The sequence below is a fragment of the Lissotriton helveticus genome, chromosome 1_1 (genome assembly GCF_964261635.1).
Source record: "Lissotriton helveticus chromosome 1_1, aLisHel1.1, whole genome shotgun sequence".
Taxonomy (NCBI): Eukaryota; Metazoa; Chordata; class Amphibia; order Caudata; family Salamandridae; genus Lissotriton; species Lissotriton helveticus.
Window position 1 is genome coordinate 1,592,357,810 of NC_136057.1, and position 22,480 is coordinate 1,592,380,289.

The following is a 22,480-nucleotide window of genomic DNA, read 5'->3' on the forward strand; positions in this document are numbered from 1 at the left end:
AACATCCTGGATCTGTACAAACTGATCTTGTTCCGCCCTAAGAGAAGACATCATTTTTAGGTCTCGGCAGACAGTATAAGCCATTTGGTTATAAAAGATCCATTCTGAACTTACAGAGGGCTCAGAGCCGCTCAGTGCTTACCATCGGCTGGCTTTATTGTCAGTGAAATATACTTGCTTCTTAATCACCTGCCCTGCTTTTCCCCTCCTCCTGGCGTTATTCTTATTTTTTTACCCACTCACTCCTCCGTTGGCCCTCTTTCCCCACCACGAGGTCCTTTTTTAAATATATTTTTTGGGGGAAGGGCTAGGCAGCAAAGTGCTGCAGTCCCCATGTCAAAAAAGGGGCTTCACACTACTTTAGTTGAATTTTTTTTTACCTTCCAATCCATCTTCAATATGTTAATTTAAAAACAGCTCCCGCTTCATTTCGCAGACACATATGCACTTGTACATCATCACGAATGCGCATGCCTACAAAATGACACTGCCAGCTCTAGCCGCTGAGCTAATGTGACTTTGTTAATACTATTTTTTGTCTTTTGGCCATGTTGCATAGAATCTTCTGCTGGGCCTGTACAGAATCAGAAAAATGGATTGGTAAAGCCAGAAGGTCCCAAAGGCAAGACCTATTGGCTTTGACAATGCCCGTTAGGTCTAGGTGTTAGGCCATTTTTATCCATAAACTTTCTCCGCTTCATTTGCCAAAAAGTTCTTTGCTCCTGCAAAAAATTCTGCATTGTCCCAGAAAGGCGGTTATTTTATAGTGATACAGGGTACGTTGTCAAGGTCCTATTTGCCAATATCAAATTGTGATGTTCGATTTTGTATATTACTCTTAACAAAATAAAAAGAGAATGACTTAGGAGTAAACCACCATTTTTTAATCAATTTTGATATTGCTTACCCAAAATGTGTTTATCTCCCACATTCCATCAATACACGTATCAACTCTGCAGTTTCAGCGCAATGCAGAAATATGGATTTAGTAGCATCAAGGATGGAGTGAGACATACCATTTGTAGCTGGTCTTTCAAGACTAATTCTTAGATGTTAGGAAGGCGGAAGCCATTGTTTTAGCTTCAGTGTCCCCACAGGGATTTTGGGACAGCTGTCATTCCCTGTTCTCGCATTTCCAAAAGGTTTGTTATATATCATCAGTTATGGAAAGTCAAACCCCTTCTCCCACATTCAGGTCACTATTGATGCTTGTGTCCACTCTGCCTTATAATGACGGGACTGCACTCCTAAATGGTCTTCCTTAATGTTCTTTTCTTTCTTTATAATCAGCTTTTCAGGCTCTTGCCCGGATGGTGGTGGCTGTCAGGAGGTTTGACCATGTACTAGCACCACCTCTGGATGGTACATGGACATTCTGCTTAAATGTTTGTGGTAATCCCGCCACCACTGCAGTGCAACAGTTTTGATTATCTCTAAATCTCCTAACATCTCAAATACTTTAGTTAGTTCAGAAATAAACTGCTCATTGTAAGAAATAGTTAATTGGAAATTGTGAGAAGTTGGCCTGGTAGGGGATGTTTCCAATTCTGGAACCACCTACTACCTGACCAAACAAATCCCTAAGCTGTTTCAGGATAATGCCATACCATATACTATTAAGTGCCTTATAATCCTCGCGGTTATTTAGCAACTCTGGTTTGGCTTTATCAAAACATGTCGTGTAAGGTGTCATACGCTTTGGAATACCATCCCCTCGCCAGTTCTGGCGACGGGGATGGCATTCCACCCCTCTAGAGGGGTAAGACATGTTACTTCACTTTAATGCGGTTGATTTCTCCAAAGGCCTTAAGATCCACAAAATGGATGCCTCTGCCACAGACAAATGTCTGGACCCCTGGAGCTGACCGAAACCCAGTCAAGGGGGTCCTGGACAAAGGGTTTCCTGTCACAGGAGGGTGTCACCGCCCTCCAGACAGGAGATAGTGTATTGTAGCAGGGAGGTTTGAAAGAAACCAGACACTGCCTGGGGCGCACAAGGCTGCCCCTTGCATAATCCGGCCAAACCGGTTCTGGGGCACTCCAGCCCTCGTGCCAGGGCGGCCTGGATCAAAGGAAGGGGGTGTATCCACCCACTTCCTGGGTCCCACCCATAGGAGGGGACCTAGCAGGTAATCACGCCCACCAGATTCGAATAAGAGTGGGAGCAGTGCCAATGCACATCAGATTTCCTGGAAGAAACATTTGAAACGATATTCTGGACCCTTCGCCCTCCATCTCAACGTGGAAGCCCGAAGAATCTCCCTTGTGGTCAAGGAGTGACCACCCTGCAGCAGCAGGCACCATCCAGCCCTCGACGTCTACTTGGTTGCAGTTCCCGCCGGAACTCGAGCGACTGAGATCGACGAGATCAAGCCTGCCCAGCTTCTAACAGCCCGATCCACAGTCCCTGCAAAGCTGAGACCCGTGGAGGCGACCGGAAGCGTGGGGCACGCCATCTTGAAGTGACCACGAGACGCTGACCGTGCAGCCCACGAGTGACCCTCGAAGCTGTACACCGGGGTTTGAGAAGCCCCCACTCTGAGCTACTCCTGAGCCGAAGTTCAGCCCTCCACACTCGACGAGTGCTGCGTGGGGCCCTTTGGCACGATTTGGCTCAACGCGTTGGCCCGGTCACTTGCCAGCTGGCTTGTGGTCCCTGTGCCGACGAACTACAAAAGAAGACTCGTGATTCTGGTTGCTCCAGATCCACACCAGCTCCCCTGAAAGGGAGCCCCGACTCTGACCTTCCTGGTCCGAGTGAGACGCCATCTTCCAATCCCGCGTGGATTGCTCTTACCAAGGCTTGTTTGCTCCAAACCGGAAGCCGACTGCACCGACGGTGAGAGCCTGCGTGGGACAGATCGTGACCTACTCCTGGACGTCGCAGATGCCCCAGAGCCCACGTGACAGCGAAGAGAAGCGCCTCGACGACCACCTGATTGCGCCCGACATTGCCTGGTTCCGTCCTGGTTCCACCCTGGTCACTGCTGAGTGACCCAGACTCTGTCCCCTCTGCTTTCAGGTACTCTACAACTTGAGTCCACCCTTGGACTCCACCGGACACTTCGTCTTCACCCTGCCTGCAGCCCTTTCAGCTTCAAGCACCAAGAGCCTGCGTGTCAAAACCCGACGCCACTTCGACCCTGTGCACCCACTTCCTGTGGGTGAGGTAACTTTGCTCCGCCGGTGTTCCCACACTGGTGCACACCTCTAGGGTCTGTGTGTTAAGTTTTGTTCCTCTAGGTTCAGCGGAAGTGTCCTTAAACTTTAACTATTTGACTTTTACGCACCATTTGCACCCAGCCCAGAGAATTGCCTATTGTGTGATACATTAGTCAACGCAGTTCCAGTTTCTGATGGGCTGAAATAATCCATTGGCCATGGAAAGCTCTCAAGGGGTGATTTCCTCCTCTGTTTCATTCTTTGTCTCCTGGATTCTGCCAAGTTATTGACTGCAGGTAATCGGTCTAGTCTAGGTTACTCCTTTTCTCAATTGTGTATTTCTTGATGAAACAACAGCTGAGAATAAACAAGGACTTCATTCACAAACCTTTGGCTGTCCTCTTTCTGTACTTATCGTATATCTACTGGAGTTTGTTGTTCATTAGGAATCGATTTAATCTTGCGAAGGAAAACACAGAGAGTAGAGCCTTAATCTCTATCCTAGTACTAGGAAATTCTCTGACTTTAGTAATAAGGTCTTTATGCCTCATGTTTTTAGTGCTTCGAGCTCTGTGGCTCCAGTTTATGTAACACGTCATTATAAGCGCCTGAAAGGCCAGTATCAAGCCCAATATACATACATGCAACCACGCTTCACATTCTGTCTGTTCAGTTTCTAATATGCTGTGCCATTCGAATGAAGACATAAGCATCTATGCTTTGGTCCTGCTGTGTTTCAGGCGGGTATTCAGTGGCTAATTTCCACTTCTTTTTTCGGGTCCAGGCATCAGAGCCACAGTTATAGATCCATGCTCAGAGAATGTCTTGGTTTCTTTGTATTCCCTTGCTGTATTTTTCAGAAGATCGAAACATATTAAAATATAACTCCTGACTGAGCAAGGGGCAAACAAGAGCACAATCTTGAGATGGAGAGATCTCCAAGCATGAATCCATGCCACGCCCTTCAAGCCCCTCTACACTGGACGTGCCACTATTGGCAAAGAGGTATCAGTAGTTTTGTGCGCTTTTTACCTTAGATTCCAGTCTTATTGTCAGTTCCTCTTCCAAGAGTCACTCCTCTTTCAAAAGTCAAAAACGGTTTTCCGGATCTTTAGAAGAACATGAGCAGTAAGAGAGTGAAGAGAGCACGTCTGGGAGGTCGCTCCTTTGGATTACTGGCGCCCCAATTATGAAATTCTTTGCCCCTCTCCCTCCGGGGATCCACTGGCTTATTAGCCTTTAGAAAGGACCTTAAGACCTGGCTGTTTGTCCAGTAGGCCTTCTTTGTGTGCTTTTTTTTTTACTTTGGTGTCTTTTTCTCTTTTAATGTGTTATGTTAGTTTACTGCAGCCTTCTTCAATTAAAAGCGCCGGGACACTCTTTTTGAGTAGCCGTGCGCTCTACAAAAAACATTCAACATAACATAACATAACAGTATACATCCTCCCTCTTTCTCTTCCTTTCTCTCTCTGTATGTGTGGGGGATACAATAGCAGGAACTTGATCGTTTACCCCAATATTTGAAAATTCAAAGAGAAACTATATGAATCTAGAAGAGAGTAAAAAATTACTAATGAGAACTGGTATGAAAGGCCAGTGGAGGCTTTTCAGGAAGAACAACGCTTGCAAACTGAGTTTGCTTCACAGTTCCTCCTAAAAGGTGCCTTGTATAATAAAGGCAGCCTACTACTTCTGTCTAGTCGTCCGGACTTGGGTTATGTGGCACATGCTTCCGCAACGTGCATGTTATGGCCTGCCTCACTTCACACACCCATGCCTCAGGCCCAGCCCTGCACGAGACAGGAAAAAGGTGAGGTCAGCCCAGGTTTTTGTCTCTGCCTTGCACGTGAGTTGGCAGAGCTTTGTCATGTGCACACATTGTTGTTCACTCTTCCCTAGGCTTTCCCTTTTTAAAAATAGTTTTTCTGCCTGAAACCAGTGTGGTAGAATCTAAAGGGAACCATGGAGCATTGGTAGCCCAAGTTCTCAATTGTACTGTAAAAACAGATGCTCATTGCAAGCAGAGGTCTCCCCAAAGTCAAAGTAATGAGAAATCAGCCCCGAACACAATCAACTCGAAACAAGAGTTTTCAAAACCGTAGTTTTCTAAAAGAGATGTGTTTGTTCAACCCTGATGGTGGTCAAAGTTGTAGGGTAACAATACATGTTTTCTTCTAAACTCCTGAGTATTCTATGGCAGTTCTCATAAGGTCACGGTTACCTTGAACTGAGTTCTAACAAACCCACTTGTACAAAAAGGCATGGGTAATTCCAAAATTAAATGAACAGGCGGATCTCCAAGGTAAAGTAAACAACACATAGATTCTACATACCAAAAGTGCTCCAAGAAATGGGTTAAAAGTCCCCCAATACCGAAAGCTTACACAAGAAAATCATAATTGCAAAGACGATGGCACTGTAAGAGAGGGCTTCTTCCAAGCTCAGATGCACAAAAGTAAGAAAAAGATTCCTGTAAGAGCAAAGTAAATATAAAACCCAGGCATATCATAACTCGTTGATACCCCGAGTTTTGAGTTCCTCTAAATTCAGGGATACCATAAGGCATGATCACCCGCAAACTTGCTGGTAAGGGAAGATATGGTTTCTTCCCAACTCCAGGATACTTTAAAACATAGCGTACAGCTAAATGCATAAGTAAAACCATAAATTAATGTGTTCCTTAATTCATTGGTTCACTGCAATATCTGTCTGCCATTAGATATAATCCCCACAAACTCAATCCTACAGTAGCACATGAATTCCTCTACACTAAAGACTATCCTGTGACAAGCAAAATGGTACTGTAAGAGAGTAGATACATGCATTTTTCCAATCTTAAATGTGAGAGGTGGACCCCAAAAGTCAAAAGTATAGTTAGACTGGTGTAATTACAGATTAAATGAAGACACAAGACCCTGCTTCTTCCAAGCGCAAGGATACGATTATAAGACATGGAGATACACAATCCCAAGATTACCTACCATAGGACATGGATCCTTTCAAACTCAAAAATACTGTAAGACATCAATCTCCACAATGTGAAGGCAGCCATATGACATGAGTTTTTCTTGAGAGCAGTTAAGATTTAGATTCCCCAAAATCAATGCTACACCAGGACAAGAAATGCCTAAATCTCCAGAGTACCTTATAAACATTGGTTCCTCCACTTTCACAAGTGCTAAAATACATTGGTTCCTTTATTTCCAAGGAACCATCAAACATGCTTCACAAACACACGGGTGCAAGAAGACATGGGTTACCCCTATCTTAAGACATAAGTTATTGAAAACTCAGAGGTACATTAGGATATGGGCTCTTTGCAAATCTAAGTCTTTTAACACGTGGGTTCTTTCACATCCTAGAGTACCCCAAAACTCTACGTAGATGATAAATTCTTCCAAAAACTACAAGGTCCCTTAACATCGAAGGTACAGCAAAGCATGAATTCCTCCAACTCACAGGTACCCTAAAATATGGTTTCTTCACATTTCAAGGGTATCATCAGATATGTGTTCCCATAACTGAACTTTACTGTAAGACGAGTTCCCCAAACATTTGGTTTTTCCAAATGTAAGGGCAGAGGAGAAAACATGGTTAACATAAACCAGGAGACTGCCATAAAACCTGGCTGTGCAAGCAATCCATGTGGTCTGCTAATACAAGTGTCTCCATCCTCTAGGGCCCCTAAAGTCGTGCATTACTATGACAGCATCGAAAACCAAGAGACGGTGGCCTTGAGGGCACATTAAGCATTGAGGTAAATTCACCTGCTTTGGGATGTTTCTGGCGGTTTCCAGTTTACATCATCAGGGAGGATAATGAATTTGTAAACTACAATTTAAATCTAGCTGGAGATTGGTAAATGGCAAAATCACCCAAGAGAGCATGCTCTGACCAGATTCCTCAAATATATTTTGTAACGTAGCAGATGTTCCCCTTTGACAATTAAAATCACCAAGTCAGTTGAAAGATTTATTTCTTTATTCTCAGAACATAATTTTCTTAGATGTAACCTTTATTTTCTGCAAACGTCCTAAGTCTGTTGGGAGAGGAGTCGGTGCTTTCAGTAGTTACTTTCATCCACTCTGTAATGAATTATTAATTCCCAGAGATGGTCCGGTGGACATCAGATGAAGCCCAAGTCCAGGAGACTCATTATTCCTCATTGGATGCTGAATCATGAACTTCTGGGAATGGGAACAAGTCACATCCTTTATTCATGAATCCTCCGCATTCCTCCACACAGCATCTTATTATAGTGTATTGTACTGTCACATTTTCATAGCGCGTCATAACCGCCTACAGTTTGCCTTTTGAATAGCAGGAGAGCCGGAGAATGGTATTAATGGCACTGTAGAAATCATTGTGTGCCTGGGAGGGGCATCTGCATGGGCAGCACTAAAGAAAGATGGAGGGTCCGTCGCATGCCCTAATGCACTGGCAGCAGTGCAGATAAATGTCTCTGGCGGAAGTCACCTCATGTGCATCTGCAGCACTACGGGAATATGAGCGGCTGGGTGTGCAACGTGGGTGATTCTGCAGGAGGCGGTGTATCGCAGAGCATGGAGCACTGACAGCACTTAAGAGCCTGCATGTCTACGGAAACCACTGCAGGCGTCAGAGTGTGCTGCTGCAGTACAGGCAACTGCAAATGAAACACTGCAGGAATCGCATGTGGTTATAACAGGGCCTACTGCATGTGCAACACTACAGGGATCACTGTGACTGTGAAGAAGCCTGCAGCCTAGAAAACAGCGCGTGCCTGTGTGTGTCCTACTGTATGGACAACACTATTGGAATGAATGTGTCTGCGATATGGTCAGCTGCATGAGGAGCACTGCAGACATCAGTATGTCTGGCACTACAGCACACGAGGAATAGGTCTTCCAGCAGTGGGGCTTACAGCCCGGACAAGAACGAAAGAATTGTTGAATCTGTGGCAAGTACTCCTGCATGGGGAGCACTGCAGAACGCACTGCCAGCGCTGCAAAGAATGTGTGCTGCAGCGCCACAGAATCATGAAGTCACTGCAGAAGGGATGGGCAATGGAGATAGCACGGACATCAATGCAGAGAGCAAGAGCTGCCCTCCACATGTGACAGGCTGCACTTCAGACAACTATGCTGCAGGGCCCATGGATTGTAGAGGCACCCCAGCAGCACTGTATGTCACGGGGAGCATTGCAGGTAGTATACAGGCAACACTTTGGAAATTACGGGCACCCCTGCAGATTTAGATGGTGCGGTAGCACTATAGACATCATAGCAGCACTGTACACTGCACGAGTATTATACTAGCACTGCAAATATCACAAGAGTTATCACTGTCAATGTCACAGGCAGCATTACAGGTATTATTATGAGCAGCAGCTTGTATGAACAGCACTCCAGACATTATGCACAGCACTGCGGGTCTGGCATGCAGCTCTGAATGTAGTACGGACAGCACTGCAGATATCAGGGGCAGCACTGCAGGTACTACTGGCAGCACTTCAGACATCGAGGACAGCACTGCTGACGTGAAGACATGCACTCCATATGAACAGCACTGCAGGTATCCTGGCTGCATTGCGGTGATATGGACACTACTACACAGACAATTCAAATGGAATTCTGCAGGCACCATGGGCAGCACTGCCGGCTCCAAAGGCAGCACTGCAAGTATTAAAGCAGTATTAAAGATTACACATGCAGCATTACAGGTGGTATGAGCACAATCGACATGCAATACTGCATACACCATGGGCAGCCCGACAGATCTCACGCGCAGCACTGTCTGCACTGCAGGTCGAACACAGCACTGCGCATGGCATGGGCAGAGGACAGAACCGCAGGTCGGCCAGGCAGCAGTGCACACTGCGCGGGAAGTGCGACAGACCCCACGTGCAGCACTGCAGACAGCGGCGCCTCCCGCCCGGCTGCAGGTCGGGTCGGATTCCTTCGCTTCCACCCACGCACGCGCCGAGCCGTGCGTGGAGCTGCAGCCTCACGTGTCGCCAGCCGCAGCCCTGCAGCGGGATGGGCGGCAGCGGCAGCCTGGCGGTCAGCCAGCCTTCCCGGCCCGCCTCCCGTGGCACCCGCGCCATTCACCCCTCACATGGCAGCTCCAGTGACACACTTCCACAGATCCGAGGGCAGAGCCCCCGCGCGCATACACCCTCCGCCCCCTGCTGCCAGTGCCAGGGAGCAGACTGGCGCTCGGAGAAAGCTCCCTCCCTTCCTCACTCGCTCGCAACGTCCATTACACTTGGTGGCAGACACCGGGCGCAGGCCTATCCGCTCCCAGTCATTTAGGGACTCTACGGCTGAGGTTCTATCAGTTCTCCGCTGCTCTACTCACCCAACTATAAATATTATGGGACAGGCGAGTGGGTCCTCAGTGGGTATTGGGAAAATAAACAACATTCGCAGAGGCCTTCAGACCTCTTTCCCTATCTGCTTGGCTTCTTTCCTTCCTCCTCTTAGTGCTTTTTTCGTGTTTCTTTCCACCTGTATCCTTTCTTTCCTTTTTCTTCGCATCTTTTTCATCTCACTATGCTTGTCTCCATTCTTCTTTTATTGTTTTCAACCATTCCTTCCTTCTCTTCATATTTCTGTTTCCATCCATGATTTTATCCACCCACACCAATCTTTTCTTCTCTTATCCTTCTTTCTCTCGTTTTTCTTCATTTCTTGTACCCAACCATTCACCCATCCATCCGCCCACCCTCTCTCCATCTCTTCTTTTCTCTTCCCTTCTCCCTTTCTCTCCTTCTTTCCCCCCTCACATCAAAGGAGCTGTAAACAACACATTTAGTATTTCATGCTACACAGAACTGCTCAGTGGCAGCCACCTCACTCAAGCTAGTAAAGAGGAGGGCAAGGGAGAGGGTTCATGACGCCCCAGATCCACACAACTACACAAACAAACTCAGATACTAGTAACAAACACTTGAGAAGTGACCTTCACAGAGGAAGTCCCACCGAATGAGAAGCAACACGGTACTGGAGGCCACCAAGCTGGAAACAATGGTCTATATGAGAACTCTAGAACTAGGTGGAATGCTCCAGAGGCCCCCCCCCAAATTTTAGAGTGTATCAAAGCATACCTCCAGAACCGGGTATATTGTTACAAATTAGGCCTTCAGAACTGGACCCATTGCTGTAGCCCAGATTAATACAATTGTCTAAAGAAGGCCTTCAGAACAGAACAGGTGGCAGCCAATGTATTTGGAAACAACAGCATTTCACAGAACACAGTCTGAAAAGACAACACATAAAACTAAAAACTATGATTGCTGTATCACTTTTGGTGCCCCATGTGTTTACTTTGGTAAGATGTTTGTGTTGTATTGCAGCGACATGCTCCCCTACATTGTCTCGGCAGTGCATTAGTCATATTAGGAACCGATCCCACAACTCTGTGTGCTGTTCTTGCCTTGGAAATCCTGGGGCTAATGATTAGAGTTCTGCATCCTTTATTCCATGCGTATGCCTGGCGTGCGCCTGGCGTGCCCTAAATATGGGCATCATACTTCATTGGGCACATCACATGGCCCTAGTTGGAGCAGCAAGCAAGGCACTCTGGTCAAACCACAATAGGCCACACGAGTACTACAGCTTTCAGTGCTCTGCGGACCACTTTTCGCAGTATCCTGACCTTGTTAGTGTTTCTTAAACAGTGTACTACTCACACCATTGATTCCACCTCCTTTCCTCTCCTGTTCCCTCATTCCCTCCGCTTCTCTCCCTTTAATTCTCCTGCTCTGGTCGCTCACTGCAGACAGATTGCCAAGGCAGGCTAGGCTGGCTACCCACAACACACACTGTCATACAAGAAGCTATTTGGCATGCCAAGGAACACTTGGTGGACTTTAATACGTCTGGAATTCAATCTAGCAAATATGGATGTAGCAAGCAAAAAGGACATCATTCTTTATTAGCTTCAGGTGAGCTGGGCTGATCCTGAGTCCCTGCGAGGTTCCCTTATGGCAATGTTCCTGGACAAGATAAGCACCTGGACAAAGTACCTGGAACTAGCTGGATCACCATTAAACTTGGACCCAGTTCTCTTGTTACCTCTCCCAATCAGCAAAGTACAACTAAAAAGCAAAGTAAAGGCACAAGCCAATAAGGCCTCAAGGGATCTGGACTTAAACAAGGCAAGAGGCATCAGAGGTGCGGAGGAGCTTGCAGCATCCCATGAAGCCTCTCTGCCAACCATACTTGAGAGCAGCAATTGGAAAGTACGCATTCAAGAACATTCTATTAGTTAGGCTGCTAACATCACCCATTAGGGAGTACAAGCATACTTGAAAAACTGGGCTCCGGGCAGGAGCAATGTAAGCTGTGTAAATACCACTCTGAATCAGTTGCCCATATTGTATGCTGCATCGCAAGCTTATCACAACAGAGACGCAGGTATCTGAGGCCTATCTTCATGTAGCATGAGATAAGATCATGTAAGGAAGCACTATTACTCATATACACATCCGTTACACCCAAAGGTCCTAGCACAGTTCGGCAAATTATTCGCAGAAGCGGGTAGATTACTAAGAGAGTTTGGATCAACAACAACGGCCTCTTGCCAGGGGGAACTGACAATCCTATAAATCTCTAATGGAGTCCCCACCCACCCACACGTCTTAACTCAATAAACCTGCATGACTTCGAGCCAATACTCCCATAACCATGCACACTCGAACAAGCTGGCACATGCCTTTCTGACATTTGCCTTTCTGACATTTATTTAAACACTCGGGCATTAGCCGTTTTTTACATTTGCGCACTTGCACAGATTTTACATTTTTTATACAATCATATCTGTAACATCCCTGCTTGCACCAGCCATTCTAACGGGCAGAATGGCCTAGACTAGATAATCAAACAAACACAACCACTTTAATATAAAGCTCCACACTAGGTTCTGCAAAAGAGTTATTCAAAGATTGCTGAGAGTCAATCTATCGCAGATCAAACGTATTAATTTTCTTGTTCAATTTAATTTTTTTTTGTTAAGAATGAAGTTGGCGGTCACAGCTACGACCAGCCAGAAGTCAAATAACATACCTAAACAATGCACAATGTCTGGGCTACTTCCGCACATGGACCTAACACTCTTAAGCTTCTTCCAGCAATGAACTCTGCTGTACTATGTACAATGTTTTTATTGTGATAAAAGACTTTTATGGTTTTAACTAACTAAACAAACTGTTGTACTGTACTGTACCCACAGCACATTGAGATCCTGGCGTTATACCAATACTTTTTCTTCATTTCATCTCTCTTGTACTCTCCTTTGATCTCCCTAGTCCTCCTTCAGCACTCTTTGGCAAACCTGGCATGACATAAAACATATACAAATGACTTAGGTAGCCTGGCATAACATGGTCTAGCTCCGCCCCATAAATCTCTGAATTTCACTGTATCTCCACCTGTGTCTGGCTATGTCCCAGCATTATTTGCTCAGAAAAGCATCAGCTTGTCCTAAACTTTCTCAATTTCTCCATAGGTCTAAAATGTATTCGACTTTGCCTAATTCCTAACAACCCAATATTCTAAAATCTTACCATTGCTACTGCACGTCTACTTGTGTCTGACTCTATGCCCGCTTCCCTGTTTATTCAGAATTCCTTGCATGCCCCCAAGATCATCAATTTGATGCAGTAGGCAAAGTACATTTTATCCTCTCAAGCCCTGTTTGTTTCCACCATCTCTAAACATGTGCCACTCTAGCCCACAGCACGCCCTCTAAAGCGTAGATAAAGATGTAGGTTAGATTTAGGAGCAACTTTGATGAAGCTGATGGAATTCTAATAAAAAGCATTTAAATGTGATGTGAATCAATAAAGCTATAAAAGAGAACCAATTAACAATTCAGTTTGCGATGGAGGTTATAACAGCAATCATTATCTCTATTATTAGCACTATGTATGGGATAGCACTATAGCTAATTCTACCGTATATGAGTGATGCTTTTGTTTGTAGTGCGCTGAGTTTTTCACGTACGAAAAATGTGACACAGATAACTTAGGTGATATGTCCAGGGTGATATAGTTCGATCAAGTGGACGAAGCTACCATTTCTGCTCCTGCTTCCAGTTACAAAATTGGCTCATATCTTCTCTGGTCGTTTTACTCATGTTTACAATACGTTGAGCAATCACACTCGTCCTTTCTAAATCTAGGTTAAATCTCTCTTAGTAGAAAATGAAATGAAGCTAACGTATCTCCTGAATGCTCCTAACGGTAGTATGCTGTGACACACTAAAGAAAACAGATCATAAAAACGGACTTATTTCCAAGGCTTAGAAAAAACAAATGCACAGTGGGGGCTGCCACATAAAAAACGTATATTTTATTACTATCTTCTCTGGATTCAAAAGGTCCAATCAGGAATGAAAGTATTCCCCTAAAATTAGAATTCTGATTTGCAACCAAATGTTCCCTCTGGAATCAGAGCTCCTATTTACAATCAGCTCTTCACTTTGCAATCAGAAATTCCTCTGGAATCAGGGCTCATATTTGCATTTAGAACTTCCCTCCGAAATCAGGGGTTCCTAGAACAAGCATAACACTATAAAAGATCCACGGGTCTACAGGGCCCAGGAAGCCTTACATAAATTCAAATTGAATGTCAGGTAGTAGTGATCTCATAGACCAATGTTTGTGAAGAAACTACAACAGTGTCAAAGTAGAAGGAAAAGGGACATCCTAAAAGGAGGACAGATTCCCATCACTCACCGAGGTGAGATGCTTCATCATCTGGGATCTCCTGGTTACACTAGGGTAACCAAGGGTTCCTGGAACAAGCACTCCATTGTACAAGTTGTTCTTCCCTCTGGAATTAGAGGCTCCTCTGGAATCAGGGCTCCCAATAGGCAGTTTAGCTTTCTTCAGAATTCAGAGTGTCTGTTTGATGTTAGAGCTTTCCTGTGGAATGAAAGGTTCCTCTGGAATCGGGTCACCCATGTGGGACCGGTGCTCTCATCTGGACTCATATAGAGCTGCTGGTTTAACACTTATCCATGCCGCCAGCTGACTGCTCTAGAAACAGCACTCCCCTGTGGAACCAGCGCCCCCATCTAGAATAAAATCTCTCCTCTAGAACCAGTACCATCCTTCTCCCCTTTGGAACAGGCGCTCCATTCTAGAACCACTGCTCTTCTAGAAGAATCGGTCCTCTCTGGAACCATATCTTCCCTCTAGAGCCAGTGTCCTCTGCCCCCCCCCCCACTCCTCTGTAACAAGTGCTCTCATTTGGACTGCAGACCTTTACTTCTTTCCGTCTCCCGTCTGATGCTTGCCTCTGACCTCTCCTCCCCCGTCCATTCATCTTTTGCTTCTTTGTGATAATCCCCACCTACACCATCCGAGTCGCCCTAAGCCCTCATTAACGACTGATTAGTGAATTGGATAAAAATATTCCCCTCATGGCGGGTCGACTTTCCAATCCCCCAGCGTAATCTTGTGAATAGAAATGGCTGATTTAAAAAATAAGCCACGAAGGGGCGCTGCTTTCCACCCAGACCTGACCCCAATATTATAGGGTATCTTTCTGCGAACCACAGCCAGCAAACTCCACTCCAGAGTGCTGGCACGAGGCCTTCAGTGTACCGTGGCCACTGGTGGAGGAACGGTGATGGAGGCATCAGTAAGCTCCTTCTAAAGAGAGATCAGTCACTTCCTGCTAAATGGGGCATGGGTCAGCACCTGCTAAAGAGGAACTAATCAGGTCCTGCTAAAGGGAGCATGTTGACCTCCTGCTAAAGGGGAATCAACCAGGTCCTTCTGTCAGAGAATATCCACCACCCCCTGCTAAAAGCTTGTAATCGATCTCCTGCGAAAGAGAATTCCATGTATCATGCAGGTCCTGAAAACGGCCAACCTGTAAGCTGGAGGGCCAACATAGAGCATGGTAATATTAGCATAGGAAGCAGGCTAAATTATTATGTTTATTTATTTCAAAATGTTCCTAAAGCACCCTTTACCAACGCAAGTGAGTGGTGCACAACTGAACAAAAGAAATCAGCACAGTTTGTCCCAGCTGTCACAATTGTATCCTAGGGCTTGTCCTGCAGGTTCCTATATCCCATCCCGTTGGCCATGGATGTCTGTATGAGCTGTCTATCAAAAGTTGCCAAGTGTCCAGTAGCTAGGAAGATTACGTCGACGCACAATCAGGCCATAATCAAACCAAGTTCCATAAGTAAGGTACCACGCAAGATGGAAGGGGCGGCTACTCAACACTCCACAAAGGTAAAAGAGGTCCCAAGTTAAACAGATACCCTCGAGCACACAACACACATATATATCAGTCCAAGGATAGAAGTGTCAATCGTTGTTGGTATTCTGACTGTACTTTATTCAGTTATTCCAGCCAAGCCATTCAGTTGTTTCGGTTTTGCCAACATGTGTTTCGTCAAAAGACTTCACCAGGGCAATCCAATTCTGAGCACAAGTTATGCAATCACTTAGGATGTTTATCATTCTACAAAATCATGATATAGCATCAAATCCTAAATTCCAATTACAGTCTTGTTTTATAAAATGTCTTGTTGAAAGAGTGTACTCAAATTCAGCTACACCGGCAATCGGACACGTACATTTACAACAATTGTACAACAATTATAACGATTGTACATTTAAGGTCCAGTTGTGGGTGTAGCTGAATTTGAGCACTCTCTTTCAGCAAGACATTGTAGAGGACAACTACTGTATATGGAAAATTGACTTGATGATATGTCCGGATACCGGACAGTGATAAACAGTCTTAGAAATTGGATAACTTGAGCTTAGAATTAGACAGCTCTTATGGAGTCTGTTGACGAAACATGTTGTAGGAAGGTAGGATCTGATTGCATGGTTACCCCACTTTTTGCCTGGTGTTTTGCTAGTTTTTGACTAGGGTGACTTGGATCCTGCTTATCATAGGTACCCCAGAGGCCTCCATTGGGCTGAAGCATGTATTATGCCAACCATGAGAGGCCAAGCAACATGGAACTACAGACCTGCCCTTGCAGCCTGTGTAAGATGGTGCATGAACTACTTACTTTAGATATAGGTTTACTATATCTATAGGTCACTACACTTAAAACCTATCAGTCACCCCTCTTACAGGCCTTGACAATCCTTAAGGCAGGGTGCTGGATTTTACGTGAGAGTGTGCCCCTGCGTGAGCAGAGCCCCTCTGAAGCCTTTGGAGACCATTCTCCTGGTTTGTCTGGGACGCAGCCAGACATATAGGTAGAGGTGCATTATAACCTCGCTGTAAATGCTATCTCGAAAACGGCTGCAACAAAACATGTTGTGTTTGGTATCAAACACCTTGGATTCATACCTCCACATCGGTAACCGGTGTGGGAGGTATGATTCCACCCTTCTGAAGCAAGCTTCGTGGGGTTACGGGTCTTCCTTGTACCAGCCTTCTCGACCCGGGCAGTACAAAATGGTTGCTGCCGACCAGAGACACACTTCTGCCCCCCTGCTGCTGAGCCAAGCTCGAGCAGGGTAAGGCAGGACAATAGGCATCCTGTCACAGGGAGGTGTGACCACTTCCCAGACAGGATTTAGTGTATTGAGGCTCGGTGGGTGCAATTTCAAAGTGCCTGAAAGTCTGCATCTGGGGCACACTTGGTGTCCCTGTGCATAGTCCAGTTCAAACCAGTCCTGGGAGCCGTTGGCTCCTGCTCTGGAGCGAAACTGGACAAAGGACAAGGGAGTATCCTCCCTACTGTCCTGACCCTTCCTGGGTGGGTCTCCTGAATCTCTCCAACCCTCTCCCATGGGTACAAAAGGGCTTACCTAGACATTGTCTTGACTCGAATCGTGGTCCTTATACCACTATTTTAGTATATGGTCCCCCCCCCCCCAGAGCCCACTGTGTATTAGTGCTACTTACATTTGTTTCTGTGCTACAGTATTGTGTGCTTTGTGTTTATCTGCATGTAGCAGATACTAAGAGGTATTCAAGGAGTGTTATAACAATAAAGACATATTTTTGTAACTACTGTGTGGTTCTCCTTTCATTTAACCAATACATTAAGGTTACATTCTGGTAAAAGAAGCTGCTTAACATTCCTTCAAGACTAAGACTGAAGGCTGCTCTCCAAGGCTACCACTTGGATAGATTTCTAAGGCTATCTTTGACTTCTTAAATCACCATAAGTGTTGTTTGGACAGATGCACGGTGCCCACTTTAATTAGTGGACATCATATACCAGGCCAAACTTCCACACATGTGTTGGTTAAAACCAAACAACTGAATGGCTAGACTGGGATGTTTGTGTAACGAAAAATCTGAATACCAACAACAATTGGAAATTCTCTTCTTGGACTTGTGTTTGTTATGTGCTTAAAGGCATCTATCTAACTGTTAAACATGAGTGACGCCAAAAGTTCACTTTGAACCCTAAAAATGTCTTCTTGGTGAGGACAATAATAGTATCTTGCTTCATACCACAGTTTGTGCTACCTTTAAGCGACACAGATAGTCGGCTTTACTATTACCCAATTTATTAGTATGAAAGCTATTTATATTGCGCCACATACCACTGAAGTGGCCGTAGGGCGCAGAAAAAAACTGAGCTCTAGATTGAACTGGTGCGTTCACCACCCTGGAATTCAGTAGGAAGAGCAAAGTCAGAAGCTTTTTAAGAAAGATCAAATGATCCTCGGCTGCTACCAGGTCCATGAGTGTGCCTGGGAGCTGGAGCTAATTCTGGGAAGGCAGCCGCTCACTTGCTATGTATTCAAGTTTTTGTCCTGCAGTAGTCGCAGTGAAACTGGCTGCATGGCACACTTCAAGCTGAAATGGGAGAATTTCTTCACTACAAGCTCGAGGCTAATCCCATGAAAACTTTCGATGTGAAGCAGAGCATTTTGAACTGGAGTCTTGTGTGTACTAGAATCCAGCATACATTGTCTACATGTGCTCTCATGTCTGCCATCACAGTATCAGGAGCAGGGGGAGTTACCACCTTAGAACTTGAACATGTGCAATAGGAGATTGGGCTACATTCTTTTCCAGTGCCCGCACAACTCAATATATACAGGAATAAAAACCTTTCCTTGGCGAGTTGGGTGCTCCTGATATCCAGAGCACCATGATAATCAGAATTTAAAACATTTGCAGACTGGTAACAGAAGACGTTCAAACTTCTCTTCACGACTGCTGTGATCAAGCAAGTTCTAAATTCAATAAGGGTGAAAACCCAGAGGATGACATATGAGTTTCGGTCCCCATATTGTCTCAGGAGGACATTTCTCTTACTGTGCATAATCATAGTCTGAAGAACCTAATCGCTACTACTTTCAAATAAGTGTACACACACCATAAAGTCACACACGCAACTCCAAATACCCCATAAAGTCCCAAGAATTCATAGACCACCAAAATGGGACTTGACTTCCATAACCAAACTCACAAAAGGTGATGAGAGGAATGCTTGCAAATACTGGCAATCGCTCTTGAGTACCATCGAACTATCATTTTTCGCCCACTGTGCCACTCTAGACGGAGACCTGCCTTATGCAAATCAGTACTGACTCTCCTCTTCATGGGAAGAGACCATCCCGACCTGCCAAGTGAGGTACATAACAGATCCCCCAAACATCCAGGAGTTTATCCTAGGACTCCATGTATTGCAAAAAAGTCCTAATTTCCGCATACATCCCTTGAGACAGCTCCCTCGCGTCCGAGAGTCACTACCACTGGTAAATATCACCATCACTGTCTGCTCTGCAGTCACTAATGCTGTCCAGAGACATGTAGTGCCTCGAACAGTAATAAGTTCCTCCAGTCCCACAAATGTCATGGATGCCTCTGGCATTTACTATCTCCTGCAGTGTCTCTTGTGGTTACTCTCTCGCTGCAGCGCCTCCAGGTAGAGGCTGTATCCTTGCAGTGCCCTAGCAGTCACTTCTGCCCTGCACTGCTAGTGTCAGGTGCCCTCGCTGTACAGTGCCCTTCTACCCTGCGCGCGCTCTCTAGGAACCGCGAGGCCAGGAAGCTTTCCCTCAAGACTTTACACTCGAGGTGTGAATCACACGTAGAGCTGCGGCTGCTGGTACCGCCGCCGGGGGCGCGCCCTGCCCGCACCTCGGCTGTCTCCTGCCGTGCCGCCTGCACCCCGAGCCGCAGTGACACCATGTACCCAGCTCCCTCCGGATATACATCCCTCTGCCAACAGGAATGCCCTTTACAAATACCTCCCCAACCCTTTGCGGGCACGCCGCTCCCATCTCCTCACACCCTGGCGAAAACCAATTTACCCCCCCCCCCCCCCTCGCCCGTGCCTATAATAAACTCCATTTTACTCATTTTCTCTCATGCCAGCCGTTGGTGCCCCTACGGAGCCCGAGCAGTGGGCGTGGGTCGGGAGCTAGAATAAACCCCAGTCTCTATTTAAGGAAGGCACATGTGCAGCCCCCCTTGGGAGTGACCAGCTCTTTTTCACCACATTTTATGTCAAAAGCAGCCCCCGCTGGTGGCAGGCGCCCGCAAGGCAAAGGGTTTTCAAGGCTACCTGTCTGCAACCTGCCACATGCCCAGGGCATCGAGGGCCCTCGCTTGGCACCGCAGAGGAGGCCGCCTTCCGCAGCATCTGTTCCCCCTGGTACCAGACGCGCCTTGCCACAGGACACCCAGTGTCAGGACAGCACGCATGGCTAGCTGCCATCCGTGGCACCTTGGAGGGCCCTGGGGCACCGTGGACTCCCTGCCAGTCAAGACTCCCGAGCCCTAGGCTTAAACCTCTGTGTTTAACAACGGGGCAAATGAGGCAGTTCAGCTGGCACAGGGTCGCAACGTGATGCAGAGCTTCAGATCTCGGCATTGGTGTGTTTTAAAAAGCACCTGCGTGCTGCTTTATGTTTCTTCATAGCGCTCCAATTTGTTATAAAATACAATATACGTTATCATAAACTGCCGTCCCTAACAGCACTACCCCTGCGGCATGCTACGATGCCCATCGTGAAGCGTGGGCAGAGAGCCTGGTACTGCCGGCTCGCCCCCCAGCCCAGCTGCAGAGACATGAAGACACCCCTACCTGGGCTGCCGTCCATCGCCTCCTTGCCGGCTCCGCGGCTGGCAGGACGCTCCTCACTCCCGGCAGCGACGCCAAGGATGACCCGCCAGGGCCCGGGGTGCCGCCGAGCGAGAGTCGGGTCCAGTGGTGGCTCCGGAGGGTGGCAGGGCAGGCGTCAGAAGAGGCCGGGGTTCAGGGGTGCCAACGGCAGGAAGTGCAGCGCAGCACCCACGTGCCACCGCATAGGCGCCGAGCCTAATGTAACCACAAGTGATGGTTCCGGATACCGAGCAGAAGGGCTTGAAAGCACGCAGCGAGACACGCCAGGCCCTGCAGGTGGCTCGATATGAACCGGGGGTCTCTTGCAGATGCCCTGCCCTCTATGCCAGGTGCCCCCGCTCGTCGGATGCCAGTGTGCCCTGTCCAGGCTGGGTGGATGCGCGGCGACGGTGGTACGTTCACGTGTGCGTGGGCAGGCTGCTCCGCACCTGGCAGCAGGGTCGGTGCACGCACGTACGCACGCACGCAGAGTACGTGTCCGGACGGCGTGGAGGCGCTGGCTGCAGTGGCGCGGCGGCGCTCGGCGCGGTGTATATATGCGGCGCCCGGCCTCCTTCCGTCCTCCCGTGTGTGTGTGCCCGCGGGCGGCGCTGGCAGCCGCTGCAGTATCAGCTCGCTCGTGTCGGCGGCATGTGACCGCCTGGCCCACTGACACACATTTCACACGGGAGCGATGAGCTCAGCTTGCACAGGCACATGTGCCGGGGGAGGGGCGGCGGCGAGTAAATACAGCGCGCGCCGAGTGAGGAAATGCACCGAGCAGGCTCGGCCTCGGCAGCCGCGGTGTGGAGCGAGCGGCCTCGGATATGCGGGGGTTGTAATGCGCCAGAGAAGCCCCTGGGGGGGGGGGGGGGGGGCTTAGAGGGAGACGCGCAACTGCCCCCGTCCTCCAACCATTTACTACCGTGAGCTCGGCTCCCGACATTATTAAAATATGAACCGTCGGGTGATGTTACGCGCCGGGATGAGGGAAGCTCTGACCCGGCGCCTCATGCGGCTTTTCTGTTATGTGATGTTACTGAGAGCTTAGCGTGGCCTATTTACACACCAGGACGCCCACTACAAAGCAGAATGAGGCTTGCACCAGGCAGAGGCCCCAACGATTCTGCACAACGTGTCTCCACACACAGCTCTTGGTGCAACATGTTTTAGAGAAACGTACAGAAACTGAAGTGAAGGGTTGATTGGCACTGTTAAAATTACCATACATGCCAACAGAAGGTCCGAGCAACTTCTGTGGACAAGAGACATTTTTTTTTCTCTTCTGAGAGGTCAATAGCCAGTTCCTGCTTACTTGAGGCCTAGTGCCCAGACTGGCTTCTCGGCCTTTTAGCTAAGCTCAAGTGTGTTATCTGTTCTTATTAGTTGAAACCGCTGTTAAGTGGAAGTAAACGTGATCATTTCTGGATCTACGTCCTTGAATTTTGAGCGAAGTAAATCTGCTTCGTATTTGCAAATGTATGTACATTTTCGGAAAAGGGCCCGCTGCCTTTTAAGAAGGTGGAGCAGGGCACGAGTCGGGGTACCACGCGGGTGGACGGCACCCCCCCACTTATTTTCGAGGGTTTTCCAGGATGGACGCCGTCCACCCTGCTAAATCAAAACGCCGTCCACCATTTTCAATCAAAACTGCGCCCACCCTTACAAAATAGGAGCGCGCTCAAAGTAAACAATGCATTTCCGGGTGGATGGCTGAAATCGGAAGTTTCTCGGACTGCCGCAGGACACCACGCCGGTCACCACGCCCCTTCACCTACCAGGTTCGCCGTTGCCAGGGTACCCAATAGACGCCGAGATCTTCAACCAATGGGTGGATGGCGTCCCCCCTTTGCAAAAGCGCTACACCAACTATTAAACACATACCTATGTTAACAGGTTTTTTCCTTTTCGTGACGACACTTCCGGTCGTGCCGTCACTTCACGTATTTGAGCATCCCCCCACTTCTAGGTTTTTGCCTTTCGTGACGTCACTTCCGGTCGTGACGTCACTTCCTGTCTGTGAGCGTCCCCCCCACTTCTTTATTTAGGACTTGTGCCCTGAGGTGGAGGAAGGACACCAGTGTGCTGGTGACAGTTTACTCACTAAGGGGGCAGAGTAGAAACCCAGAAGACCCTGTGGTCAGCTCCTAGAGCTTGGTAACATTGCGCTCCCTCTATCTTTCCTAGTGTTTGGGTCGATATAGGTTGGAGGCTTAACAACCCTCCTAACATTGTCACAGGACTGTCAAGCACCCAGACCTCTGATGAGGGGAGC

At 47.4% G+C, this 22,480-nt stretch overlaps 1 protein-coding gene across 1 annotated transcript in view; it reads right to left on the minus strand.

The window, feature by feature from the left end:
* LOC144828923 (nuclear receptor subfamily 1 group D member 2-like) overlaps positions 1-20,876 on the minus strand; it is a 58,779-nt gene extending 37,903 nt beyond the window's left edge. The window contains exon 1 of the mRNA XM_078687566.1: positions 20,188-20,876. Coding sequence (XP_078543692.1) covers positions 20,188-20,203 — 16 coding nt within the window. The 5' untranslated portion in view covers positions 20,204-20,876. The remainder of the gene's footprint in view (positions 1-20,187) is intronic.
* Between the last annotated feature and the right edge of the window lie 1,604 nt (positions 20,877-22,480).